The sequence below is a fragment of the Microtus oregoni genome, unplaced genomic scaffold (genome assembly GCF_018167655.1).
Source record: "Microtus oregoni isolate MIOR12 unplaced genomic scaffold, Mior012 000034F_ref0000314, whole genome shotgun sequence".
In the NCBI taxonomy this organism is placed as follows: Eukaryota; Metazoa; Chordata; class Mammalia; order Rodentia; family Cricetidae; genus Microtus; species Microtus oregoni.
The window spans coordinates 18,042,178-18,056,298 of NW_024543093.1; the positions used below are offsets into that span (position 1 = coordinate 18,042,178).

Below are 14,121 nucleotides of genomic sequence, written 5' to 3' on the forward strand. Positions count from 1 at the left end.
CTGTAGCAGATGAGCTGATTTAGCCGTTGATGTCCTGTCAAGAACACTTCAGCATACTCCTCGTTCCCAAGTGTGCATGAACCACACTAACCAAAACTGAACTGTATCAATTTTCTCCCACAGAGGCAACGGTTTTGAGCTATGATGGAAGTATGTTCATGAAAATTCAGCTCCCTGTCGTGATGCACACTGAGGCTGAGGACGTGTCTTTACGGTTCAGATCCCAGCGTGCATACGGTATTCTGATGGCGACCACTTCTAGAGACTCTGCAGATACCCTTCGACTGGAGTTGGATGCAGGGCGTGTGAAACTCACGGTCAATCTAGGTAACAAAATGCCTTCCACCATTAAGCTGACACTCTCACTTTTTGTTCAGTTTTGCCTGCAAATATTTATCAACTAGCCTGTTTGCTATGGAAACTTAAAACAATTAATTAATGCTTTGTTGGGCACCACTTCTTTATGTTCTACATAATTTAGTATTTTGTGATTCCTACCAAAGAGGGGTCGGGGAAGCCCTATCAGTGAGATAATTTTGAAACCTTGAATTATGAGGCTTTAAGATGTCTCAAATTGGATTTTTTTTGTCTTGTTATATTTATTGACGTTCTAGTGGGTGATAGATGACACCCTTACAAAATAAATGAGTGAATGAATGACTAAACAAACAAATGAATAATAAACAAACAAGGGTAACATGTGTTCGATAGCATGCACATGAAGGACCCCATTTACACTTTGCACCTAGACCAGTGGTTGTTCCTACTTACTCCATGGGCTTCTCCTTTGAATAGTCATCTTTGTGGTCCTCCATCTCTTCTGTTTTGAAGTACTGTGTGGGATATTTTGCTGTCATTCAGCAATCCACAACCCTTCAATGCCCAAAGTCTGCGGCCCGCAGCAAACAGCCATGAGAACAATAAGGACACAGACTCCTTTGCAGAGAGGTAATGCTTTTCTGATTAAGTGTACTCTCAGTAAGAGTCGCTATAGTAAAACCTCACCAATCAACAGGAATGATGGAGTAAAAACAGAACAAACAAACAAACAAAACATTGAACTGTGGAATTTTAAAAGTTGAGCACTTTATTATTTTTTAGCTAAATTTAAATAATCTAACCTCAGATTAATAGAGTTGTGACATCTTGTGAAGGGGAGGGTTTAGAAGTTTATTTCAGTGAATAGGGAAGTAAGGTTCCTACCTAATGAGATCCCGATTGCCTGCAAGTTCAGCTTCTCCTGAATCCTGGAAGTTAGCTTTCTACCTCAGCTTGGCCTTTCACAATCCTTACTCATAGGGGTCCTTCCCCAAAATGCCTCCACACCAAGTGAAGATTTAATATTCTGCCCAATAAGTTTCAATATTGTCCTCAACTCCAACCAAGATAAGTGAAAATAAATGAGGTTTTCCTGTATTTTATGACAGTATTAATTACACACACTCCCACAATGCACACATAAACACGTGCACACACAAATGAATCATGAGAGGAAGAAAAACAAACTTTGAAACCATGTATTTCATTTATGTTCAGAAAGATGATTAGAACAAAACAGGTGACATTTGTGTCAACCCTACCTACATTTGTGATGGGGAGAATGGTAGATCACCAAATAGAAAGGCGACTCTTGCTAAACTATTGCATTTAATTACACTCAGTTAATGCAAGTTAAATAAGCTAAATAATATAGTTTTAAAAAATATACTACAGTTTATTGTTCTGCTAGAGTTCCCTCTAGTGACAACGATAGGTTACTACAGGAAAATGGACTAACTGGCTTAATTGCACTAAGAGGCTGATTGCTCTAGGAACCCTTAGAGGATTCTCACCAGCAAAGCATTCTGTAGAAGGAGTTGTGTAGCTACTGGTCCTTGGCTGTTTGCAACCACTTTTCTGATGCGGTTGACGACACATGACAAACTTAGCTATATGGACACAGAATCTAGGTTTATATTTTTCCATGTTCCCCAAAGGCATTAAAATAAAACAAACGCCAAAAATCTATTTATCTCTCCATAAAATATAAACAAAACATTCCATGCAGTTCTTTAAAAATAACCGTTGTGTTATCCACACCAGACATTCTGTTTTTGTATCTGATTTTATGTGAAGCAAGCTGATGAAAAAGAAAAATCAAAAATATACTATCAACTGTGATCCCCAGTACGTAAAGACAGCATTGAACAGCAAGTAAGAGAGGCATAGGCCTGCATGCTACACAGGATGGCTGCCTGCTCCACAACCAATGTACTTTATAAAGGTCCATGTGTTGTTCATTTTCTCCTTCAATGAATACAAGGTGTGGAATTGATCAATATCTGGTTGCAAACATTTTATGCCCCAGAAAATCAAAATCAAAAGAGAAATATATACATATAATGCATGATACTAGGATGAGAAAGAAGGATTTTAATTTCTTTCTCCACTTGACTACTGCAGTTGTAAAAAAAAATAATTTTGTCAGCCTTTGTGGGATATTAGATTTTGGAGGTCCAAGATGTCTGAGCCTAGCTGAGCTTGCACTGTACCCCATTGTGACGGAGCACTTCTAACGTTTGTTGAGAATAATGGTATGTTCTTTCACACATGGGGAGGATCGTTGCGGCCAGTCTGAATCAAGCATCTTTGACAGTTATCACTTGTTCTCTCACTTAGATTTGTCACCATGTAGCTCTGTTTGAATTGGCCATATTTTTAAGCATTTTTTTGTTTCCAATGGTACAATTTTATAACAATAAATATGGGTTCCAGAATATATAAAGAATAATGATATGGAGTGGCCAAATTTGCATGTGTCTGTCCCCGGAAGGGTGGACTGTAATTTTATTGGATGTCTGCAGCTGTTACCTTGAAGGATAAATATTCATTTTTCATCTATTCTTCCCCATCTAGATTGTATCAGGATTAACTGTAATTCCAGTAAGTGCCTATTCAAAATTTTTAAACTGTTTTCCCTCCATTGCAATGTCAGCTAGACAAGGAAGAGAGAGAGAGTAAGACAAATGCATCTTCAGAACTCATGAGCTCACCTTGAAGCGTACCAGTCCATCATCTGGGGTGTAAACATTCATTCTATATTTGATCATCCACATTAGAGTAAATTCCTATATAATTTTACATAGATTAAATTTCTATATGATTTATTCCTATTTGGAAGAATTGCCACACATTTGGAAACAGAATGTATGGGCGTCTATAGAGGCATCAGACTGTGCATTGGTATTTGGTCAGAACTCCAACTCCAGGAGTTCCCTTCAGTATTAAATAGGGTAAAATACCCTGCACCTTATTTTCTTCTGTTTCTATCCCTTAAATCAAAAATATAAATCTTTAACTTCTCTTATTTTGAGAATTATTAATGATCCTTCTAAATTCATACAAAGATTTACATAGACATTATGTGTTCTTCACCCTCCTATATTCTTAGAAAGTTTATGAACTTGAAGGGTTAATTCTTGATTATTAAGAAAATGTACATGATGAATTTTTACATCCTGATTATATATATATACATATACAAAAATAACTAATGTGATATGCATGCCAAATGATGAGTCAGAAAGATGCATGGACTGAGTTTTATTTGAATTTTGATGAAGATCTGAATGGATATAAGGGCTGTGGTTTTATTTTGAGTTCCAGAATTAAGTAATAAGTAAATCTATTACATTTATGTGAATGTTTAGATTTTTTCTTTTCCAGGTTTTGCTGACCACATAAAGAAAGCTCTTCCAATGACCACACATTCATTAACTACTTAATAAAAATAATTCTAACCCACCTCTCATCTCAATGCCATATTAAGATTTCGGTCTCTGGCCCTGGAGAAAGCTGCCTATGAGTTGGTGGCTCTTCCAAAATATTTGTCTGTGTTTCCAAAGTCCAACAACCACTTCTCTGAGGAAAAAAATTGGAAAAGCAAAATAACTTTTTAAAATAAACACATTCTATTGAATATATTTGAGTTTGAAGACAAACAATTGATATTTGTATTCATGAGTGGTAATATTTTTAAGCAAAACAAAGGTGAGTTTGATAAATGGAATAAACATTAAGTTATAAACTAAACCAACTGTGCCAAGCACCTAAAAATGATCAAAACAAAATAATGCCTAAAAATTATCTCTCTGAGCTTTAACACAAATGAAATTTCAAGTTTACATGAGCTCCTCTCCTATCATTCTCTTGGAGTCCTTCCTAAAAATTAATTTTATAGGTTTTATAGGTCTGATTTTATAGATCTATGCCCCAGTGCCCAGAGTGCAGACAGGGGCAAACTGGAAGCCCACAAAGTAAATTTGCACCTTAATACAATGGTAGAGTTTACTGATTTCTGCTGAAGTTTAGAAAATTCATGTGGGGAAAATATTCATTTCGACACCTTCCCCTTATGTATTTCTTCTATTTTATTTGTATTAAACACAGAATGAAACATTAAGTTTTAAATTTATAAAACAAAAAAATGTACACTCTGACAATTAATGGAATTAACCAATTCAAATGTGATTCTCTGTCCCTTAGCTAGAGAGAGAGAGAGAGAGAGAGAGAGAGAGAGAGAAACTATATATTAGTCTTAGTCTTCTTAGACTCAATTCATTGTCTGCTATGAGGCTCTACTGCTACGGTACTATGAAGAGTCTTTCTCCATACTTTGCATATTTACATATTTCATATAATAATAACATTGAAGACAGAGATTTTCACTGGTTAGTGATTCTTTTCCTTTTTAAAGTAGTATAAGTCATACTTGACCACTTGAATTAAATGAGTGGATCTCGAGCTTTCAGTGCACACCTCGGACAGGACTGCACATGCCTTAGCTTGACAGTAGTCGCTGGAAGAAACAGTCAATGACAAGGTAATGTTTTCCTTTTCTTTTGCCTTTGTTTTATTTGGGGAGCAGTGCGCAAATGTAGTGGGTTTCGTGAAGAGGAGTCGAATTTGAGGGTAGTTAGGGATTTGCAAATAAATAATGTTCACCTATTTTCCCCCTCAGTACAGTTAATACTCAACCAAAATTTAATTGGAAATACGTGTTTCTCAACCCCAATTTATTGCGTAGAACTTTTCTGAACCCTAAGCTTGTCTGACACTTTGGCAATCAATACACATTTACTATGTCACATTTGCATAACTCTTGAAATATTATTATGAAGTACTTCAATTGATATATTTTAAGAAAACTATCACAGGTACTAAATGGACTATAACAAAAAATATTTCCACCAATTGAGAACTTATCCTCTAAATTGTTCAGATTGAGCACAAGCCATCTGAGATTTATTTCTGCACATCTACTTGGAATTTAAATGTTTGGATCTTTTGGACGGTGAAGGAAAAGTGTTGCAGACCAGGCTCAGTTCGCTCCCATGCCTCTGCTGACATCAGCATGACTTTTTGCTCGCTGCATCTTAGAATTAGATTGTGGTCAGTCTGAAAACATATGAACCGAAAGGTAAACACCATCATTTATGAATGTTGACTGTCCTCTGCTCAGAATCACCAGAAAGGGAATGGGGCAGGGAGAGTATTCTTTCTTTCTTTCCCACTCTGAGAAAAGCTGATCGCCCTGTGCATTAGTCACTTTTCTGTTGCAATAAGCACCATGGCCAGAAGCAGCTGGTAGGAAATGCGGCTATTTGGACATGCAGTTGCAGAGGACTAAGAGTCCTCGTGACAGGGAGGCATGAGAGCAGGCTGCAAAAGTGAAGGAAGAGGAGTCTGGGAGCTCACATCTGGAACAGAGCAGTGAGTGGGAGTGGCATGAGGTTCAGAACTCTCCAACCAGACCTTCCTCCACCAAAACTGCACCTGCCAGTAATCTCCTCAAACATTGCCACCAAATGGGAACCAAGTGTCCAAATACCTGAACATGGGAAAGGGAACTTCCAGTTCAAGCCAACACACCATGACTCAATAATTTTGTAATACAATTGCCTAAAAAGACAAAAAAAAAAAACAGTAGTAGTAACAACAGCAGTAACAACAACAACAAAAATACTTCATTTTAGTGAAGACAATTCCTGGGTAAATAAAGATAATTTAGTACAGTTAGATAGGAAAGGACTGAGAATTTACATTCATTTAATGTAAAGATGAAAAATATTTGAATTAGTTGAAAAAGTTGTGCACTACTTGACAAAAACCATCATAAAACTATACTAATATGAGATAAATTATAATAAAGTGTCAAAAATAGTGTTTTTAATATGATCCTCAATTATTGGATATGAAATAATGTTGCAAAAAATGTATTGGGCAGTATCTTGGCAGTTCCATAATATTAAATGACTTAAGTGTTTTAAGACTATAAAAATTTGCAAAAGAAAGTTTCTATTCTATGTAAAAGTTTCTCAGATGCACTGTTTGTAGGGTCTGTACAAAATTTAGCTAATATTTTTTTCATTGCAAAACCACAAAGCCTGGAGTCTCCTTGAATCTTAAAGTTATTAAGAGATGTCTGATCTCAAACTGGATACTCAGTGATTCCAAACAGTATTTCTAAAGTGATTAGATTATACTTAAATTTTTTTCCGAAAAAAAAATAGCCTTTGTAGTGATGTATTTGGTTACTTAATATTTTCCTTTTTTTCTAAACGTTATTATTATAAGTGTTTAGAGATATAATCTTTGAAGTTGAAAGATATAAAAAATTTGGAAGTCAAACTTGCACCCATGGGTGAGGCCTAATGGCCAGAAAAGTAAGTACTTTCATTTTGTAGTGGACATATTAAGGATTTAATTTTGTTGTTGTTGGGTTTTGTTTTGTTGTTTGTTTGTTTTTTGCTTGTTATTTTCAATAGGTTTTGTTTTTTCATGCTAGTGGCATCTCATAAAATATTATTCTTGCCTACTGGAAGGTATGAAGCCATTAAAGCAGTGGATTGTGTGTGCATAGTGAGGAGAGAGGGTGTTCAGGTCCTTTCAAACACTAGAGGTTAGTGCCAGCTCCCTTTCTCTGTAGTTTTACACCTATTTTTTTAGATGGAGTCTATCACTAAAGCTAGAGCTCAGCAATTGGGTAGTCCCTCTAGTTAGTGAACTACTATTTCCATGTCCCATGCAGAGACTATAAGCACCACATGGAGAGACCCAAGCTCACATCCCCACACATGGCCAGAGAGCAATTCACTCACTTGACTGTCTCCCAGCCTGAGAAATGGACTTTAATACATTTGTGGTCTCTGTTTTGCTTGTTTTCTTTTACCTTTTTGTTTGTGCCCTGTGTGTGTCTCCTCTGCTCCTTCTTCCTTCCTACTGCTTCTCTGTTTCTTTCTAGACTTCTAATGTGGCTTTCTTCTGTTCCCTTCCTTCTTCTTTCCATATGAGAATAAAATCTCGTTGGGGCTAAAACAATTACTTCAGTAGGCACAGCTCTCAACTATTTTTGGTCTAATCATGCCAAGTGATTCATCTAAGATGCCTAACCAAAAAAATTGCAGAAGCTATTTATGTGGACAAAATGTCAGGGGTTGATATTCAAAGTCTTTTTTACAACACAAAACACCAGTCCTAGATGCAAAAGGGAATCTAAAGCCAAGTACTTAACCTCACTTTTGACTTGGAAAGAGATAAGCAAGATTCAAAGTAGTGTTGTTATTGGAAAATAGACTTTGATGGATGTCTGGGGTAGATAATAAGATCTTTGTGTTATCATTTTATTAACAGAATGAAAAGATCAACTGGATATTAGTTATCGCCAATTTTCTATGTAGATAAAAATGAAAAGCAATAAAAGAATGCAAAATGTCAACCTGTGGCACTTAAGCCATTTTAGATTGCTGTGATCAAGCTGTCACTTGGCAAAGCTACTTAAATAGATAGGTGTACATTCTGGGGGAAGGCATAGATTAGCATAGAGCAAATATGCAGTTTAGAGCTGCCTGGTACCTAAAGAGGAGATGACTTTAGAAGATAGAGTTCTGCTTGTTCTCCCAATATGGAGGTTTGTTTTGTAGAGTTTATAAATAATTGCCCCAGAGGGACTGGTGTTGTCTACCATCTGGGATAGATGACAGTAGAAATAACAGGTAAAAAGAAAACTACAGAAAATTTGAGCTTTGTTATTGTTATTAGCTGAATGTATGTACAATGGAAAGAAAGATAAGACAGTTTCATAAATTCTTATTTTTAGAAAAGCATTAAGAGTAATGGAATATAAAACATATAGGAAAATTGTAGGTTTCCAACAGAAAACAAGCAGCTAAGATAAACAGAGAGCTTTAGATATGGTCACAAATCTAGAAAGCTCCCAAAATTTGAATGGAATTTTAAAGGAAGCCTGTTTGAATCATCTGCACATTTAAATTTGTGAGAAGCAGAAAGAAGAAAATAGCTTTCCTTGATTATTTTCACGGCTGCATAGATAGGGCAACAGTAGGTGAGAGAGATTGAAGATAGAAGACTTTGTATCTAATGTGAATAATCTCACTGCTTACATAAAATATAGAAATCTACCTTGCTCCAAATGCCAGAAAAGATCACTATTTATTCAGTCAGAATTCTATCTAAAACCTGGTGAAGGCATACTTCCTGATTAGTGCTGAATGCATTCAAATTCTCCTTTGCTAATGAATATGGCTTAGTAAACATTGGTCTAGGCCAACATTGTCAAAAAAAAAAAAAAAAACTAAGAAGAGTCTGACAAAATAATTCTGATTTTGATATTTCTTTCTTGCTTTTTTCTATAAAGTGGATGTTTTCTATAATGAATGAGTACAGCATACTGGCTGTATTTTGTATTTGTGGAACAGACAAACATCTGTATATACTTGCTTTGAGATTTTGTTCTTTTTTCAATTTTTTCTTTCTACTTGTTTTCCTTTCTGCTTTCTTCCACTAATTATCTTTCTTTCCTCCCTTCCCTGTCTTTTGGTGGGGATGTAACATTTCACTGAAACCCAACTAACATTTACAAGTAACAAATTTCTAATCTATATTTCATAAATTTCAAAAAATCTCTTTAAATGAAAAGGAAATGACTTGATATAATTATCGAAACATTCTTAGAATGTAGACTTGTTCACTACATAAATAGTACAGAAATAAGCAGAACAGTATAGAACCTAGACAATGATAATGAATACAATGAAACAAAATTATAAAAAATAATTGTCAGTAACTGCACATATGAATCTTGACCATAACTCCAAACATGATGAATATTTATTTGTTTAAATAGATCTTGAAAATATAAACCCAATTATCTTATGTCTGAAAATTTAATCAAATAAGTCAGCTCAGAAAATTTATTTTCTGAAGAATACTTTGATAGTTCTTCAAACTATACATCTACTAGTAAAACAATTTCAGCCAATAGATATAATAAATAATATTGTACTGAAGGTATAGAGTAGCTAAGTGCTAGAATAGGTGCTTAGTAGTAGAACCTTGGTTTCTATCCCAAGGTTGGAAGGAAGGAGAGAGGGAGGGAAGAGAAGGGGGGAGAAAAAAAGGGAGAGGAGGGATAGATAGGGGAGAGGGAGAGAGGAGAAAAAGAGAGAGTGCTTTTCCAACATTTGTTGACATATGTCTTTCAGTTGGTCAGGTGCTAGTGACTAATTTCTTGCTTTTGTTTATCATATCCACCTTCAAATATATGCTATGAAATTTTCTTTTCAGTCAAAAGGCCATCATAACTAGATAAAAGTAAATGTCCTATCAAAATAAAATTTAAAAAATTAGCATCACGACCATTTAGCATACTTTAGCCTACAATAGATAACATATCCATGCACATCTTAAATCTATTGGCATGTTGTGGGAGTTGCGGGCCTGCTTTTCGTCCCGCCCGGCTCCCGCACGGCTAGCTTTACACCATAAATAACAACACACAAATTGTATTCTTTTAAACACTGCTTGGCCCATTATATCTAGCCTCTTCCCGGCTAACTCTTTCACCTGGACTAGCCTATTTCTAATAATGTGTGTAGCATCCCAAGGTGCGCTTACCAGGAAAGATTCAGCATGTTTGACCTGGCGGCTTGCTTCATTGCGTCTGCTCGGGAGAGGGGAGCACGGCCTCTGAGCTCACTTCCTCTTCCTCCCAGCATTCAGTTCTGTTTACTCCTCCCACCTATGTTTTAACCTATGAGGGCCAAGCAGTTTCTTTATTATAATTAACCAATGACCTTCCTCCATCATTGGCATATTAAATTTCTCTTTTATTTTGGCCATGTAAATCTGTGTGTAGACATATGGGCATATAAGTGCAGGTCCCACACACTGCAGAAGCAGGTGTCAGATGCCTTGAAGCTGGTGTTGCAGGATGCTGGGAACCAACAGGTCCCACACACTGCAGAAGCAGGTGTCAGATGCCTTGGAGCTAGTGTTGCAGGATCCTGGGAACCAACCGGTCCCACACACTGCAGAAGCAGGTGTCAGATGCCTTGAAGCTGGTGTCGCAGGATGCTGGGAACCAACAGGATTCACACACTGCAGAAGCAGGTATCAGATGCCTTGGAGCTGTTGTTGGGAAACAACTGGGTCCTCTACGAGACCAGCGTGTGCTCTTTACTGCAGAGACATTTCCCTAGTTCATGAATGTCTTCTGGAAAAAAATTTGATCCTTAACAAGAAATAATAGTCACGATTAGAAGCTTTGTGGAACAGGAAATATTCAAAAGTAGTATATGATTTCAAACTTCATAGAAACTTTTATCAGCATATTAGTGCTCTAACCACTCACATTCATATAATATATACTTATGGGGTGATGCCATGTATATGTGTCTTTATACAGAAAGCCCACGATACCCAGATTAAGTTTAGAATGTTTCATAAACAATTGTTAAATGGCATGTCTCAAAACTCATTTGTTGTCTTTTTCATATTTTATGACAATATGATTTATAGAAATTCCAGGGCACATAACCAATTAATGACACACAGGGAGAATACACAAAATCAGATTCTATCACAGTGCATCAGTACTCTCAGTTTTCTCAAATGATTTTGAGGACATGATTTTGAACAAGCCAAACAAGGAAATCCTCAGATGAAATGCTTCTAGATGTTTCTAGATAGTGTAAGGTGTCATTGACTGTGGCCTTCTTGGAGAAGGGCTAGTATAGCTCCCTGGAATACTAATCAGAAAAGAATGCTGGGAGAGGAGCTTGGAGGAGTTTTCACAGTGTGTCCTCAGCCAACCCATATTAACTGGGAGAGAAATTTTCTTTCTGAGAGTCATTGCACTGACTGGTCCATCACTATGCTGCACCCCTTCCTGATAAGTATGGCAAGCTGTTCATATCAGAAGATATTGATCCAAAAAAGCAATTCCAGTATTTTCCCAAATAAATTGTCAAGTAATTGTCACAGAACTAAACTTAGGAACTAAGACTCAGTCTAATAATTAAGTTTATCATAATTAAAAGAATTATTACAGTTTTTTGCATATTGAAGTCCAAATAAAGAAGGATTTAGCAGTCCTTGTATTATAATCAGAAATATTTTCTGCTTTCTCTCTAATTCTTGGGTGCCAAAAACAGCTTTGCAGTAGCCCATTAAATCTAGGTAGTCATGGAAGACTGGAACAAAAAGAACTACTTCAAAGGACAGCTTTCTGGCCACATTCCTTAAAATGTGCTTTCTCAGCAAAGAAGCCTCCGATTGATGCTTAAAACAGAGGCACAGATTTCTAGATGTCTACTGTTCTCCCCCTCAATGAAAGCAAAGGAAAAAAAAACTCAAAAAAGTAGCTTACTTCTGTTTTTCACTGGCATGCTTTTGACTTTTGGAATATCAAGAATATCCAAGAATATTTCCCAAAATCCAAGGGTTAGTTAAATATTGTGAGACCACCCTTGTCCTTAACGATAGTCAGCTTCACATAGGCTATGAGAGTTTTGAGGACACAGAAAACAAAACACAAATCAAACCACTGTTGTAGAGTGACACGGAGCAGATGCTGCTCTATACATTCTTGCGAGATAACTTATTTAATCAAATAATCTTTGCATTATGATGATAACCCTGTTTATGCAATGTCAGTTTATATATAAATTAATATGTATGTGCTTAGAATCTATATGCATTTTAATTCCTAAAATTTAAGACAGGGTGATTCTGCATAGGCGTTTTATAAGGTGAATTTAAACAAACACTAATGTAGATCAATATAACTTTTTTTTAAATAAATGAACAGCAAATATATATTTAACTTATATAAAAGCATATTGATTCTTTACTATTTAATTTTACACCTGCTAGCTGTCCTGTTATGTGATAAGCATTTCTTGGAAATGAACTTTTATTTTTATAAACCTTAAAATAAAATCACAGTCCAGGTTTTACTTTCTTTTTAATTGGCTTATTTTATTCTGCATATTTCTAAGCTTGTAAGTTGAGCTAGAGCAGATTTGAGGAGAGTTATTTTTGAAACATTCTTTGAGCAATATATTTGTTTAACTTGTGATTATTTTATTGTGTTGTGGATATAATTATGTATTTGAAAGGTAGGATATATTTTTAAACTGTTGGCTTTTCCCATTGGAAAACACCAGAGGTATTTATCCTGATCTGTCATAAATGGGTACAATCAATATCACGACGGTTTTAACTTTGTCCACTTTCCCAAACGGATGATGTTTAGACAGCAATGAAATGGAAGATGAGGAATCCATAAACAGTGGAATTTGTAATAGAATAAAGGCACAGTAATGAAGAGATGTTCCTTGAGGCCTCAGTTTCAATCCCCAGATGTCAAATCTCTTACCAAAAAAACGCATGTTTACCTGCTTGTTTCAAATTTAAGTATGAAGACTTGAGCTCCCATAGGACTTAAGCTGACTTCCTCTTTGCCCCTAGAAACTTCTAACACTGGTCCCAGGTCCTGTTGCTCTCTTAAGTCATACAGACATACTTTTTAAGTTTATTATCAAAACAACTGGGGAGGGGTGTCCCAAATAGTTATCAGCTTGCCAGCCATAGGCCTTAACATATTACATACTTCTAAACATTAAAACAAGGGACATAGCTATCCTTGTGAATAGAAGCACTTAAAGTCACTGGGGTGACTTTTCATTAGGGACATAGCTATCTTTGTCAATAGAAGCACTTAAAGTCACTGGGGTGACTTTTTATTAATCATTTGTCTTAAGTTAAGCATTCATCTGCCTAAAGCAAATTCCCACAAAATTAAAAAAAAAATAACCTTTTAGCCAGACGCACACCTTTAATTCAGGCACTAGAGAGGCAGAGGCAGGTAGATCTCTTTGAGTTCAAGCCCGGACTGGTCTACATTGTGAGTTCAGGACAGCCAGAGTAACATAGAGACACTGGCTCAAAAAAAATATTAACCTTTCAGCAAATACTCAGCAACTCATTCTTGTTCAATGGCACTGAGCAAGAAAAGATAATTGCTACATTTTCTGAGTTTTCAAATTCATCCAGAAGAAAATAATGACAGCATAATATTGATAATAGTTATTATCATGAGAACACACCCCACAGCAGATGTTGCTTTAAGTGATAAAAATGCATTGAGCTCATTTGTAGACAAATGATTTCTCTTATTAACATATTTTACAGTGCTATCTGAGGACAGGGAAGAAAAGTATGTTGCTCAAGTTCCCACCAGAACAGCTGCTCTAGATCAAAATAAATAATGATTTAACAAGTATAAAACAAAAGCAGAAAGGATGATTTTAAGTAGCAATCTAATCAACATAGAAACACTGAAGTTAATGTGATGGGTTTCTCTGGTGGAGGGAGGTTCCGAAAATGCCTTTCCTCAGTGGCTAGTGTTCAGATTTTAGAGAATAGGAATGCTGAAGTTAACATTTGATTTATGCTATTTGCTAGAAATACATTTTAATAGGAAAGGATATTTTTAATATTTTAGTGAAACACTGTGTGTCTGTCCTTAATTCTGAAGGCAAACATCTCTTTATAAAGTTATTCTGAATTGTTTTCAAGCCTCAAAAGAATTAAGGAGTACTGAAGGAGAAATAGAACACAGACTAGATTACCTCATTTGGTTGGCCGTCTATCTTTTGTGGATTTTAGAGAACTGGTTTGTCACCAAGCACAATTAGTTACTGGCATTAAACCCCACCAGCAAGACAAAAAAGGCAGTTCTCTGGTTTCCCACAGGTCATGCAATTACAAGCAGACAAT

At 35.9% G+C, this 14,121-nt stretch overlaps 1 protein-coding gene across 25 annotated transcripts in view; it reads left to right on the forward strand.

Annotated features, from left to right (window-relative positions):
- The window catches only part of Nrxn1 (neurexin 1), a 1,082,053-nt gene that overhangs the window by 477,609 nt on the left and 590,323 nt on the right, over positions 1–14,121 (forward strand). For 17 of the 25 annotated variants that reach the window (XM_041630237.1, XM_041630235.1, XM_041630239.1 and 14 more), the window contains 2 exons: positions 124–327; positions 2,896–2,922. In XM_041630237.1, the coding sequence (XP_041486171.1) occupies positions 124–327; positions 2,896–2,922 (231 nt within the window). The remainder of the gene's footprint in view (positions 1–123; positions 328–2,895; positions 2,923–14,121) is intronic. The other 8 variants (XM_041630242.1, XM_041630250.1, XM_041630254.1 and 5 more) reach the window with 1 other exon arrangement.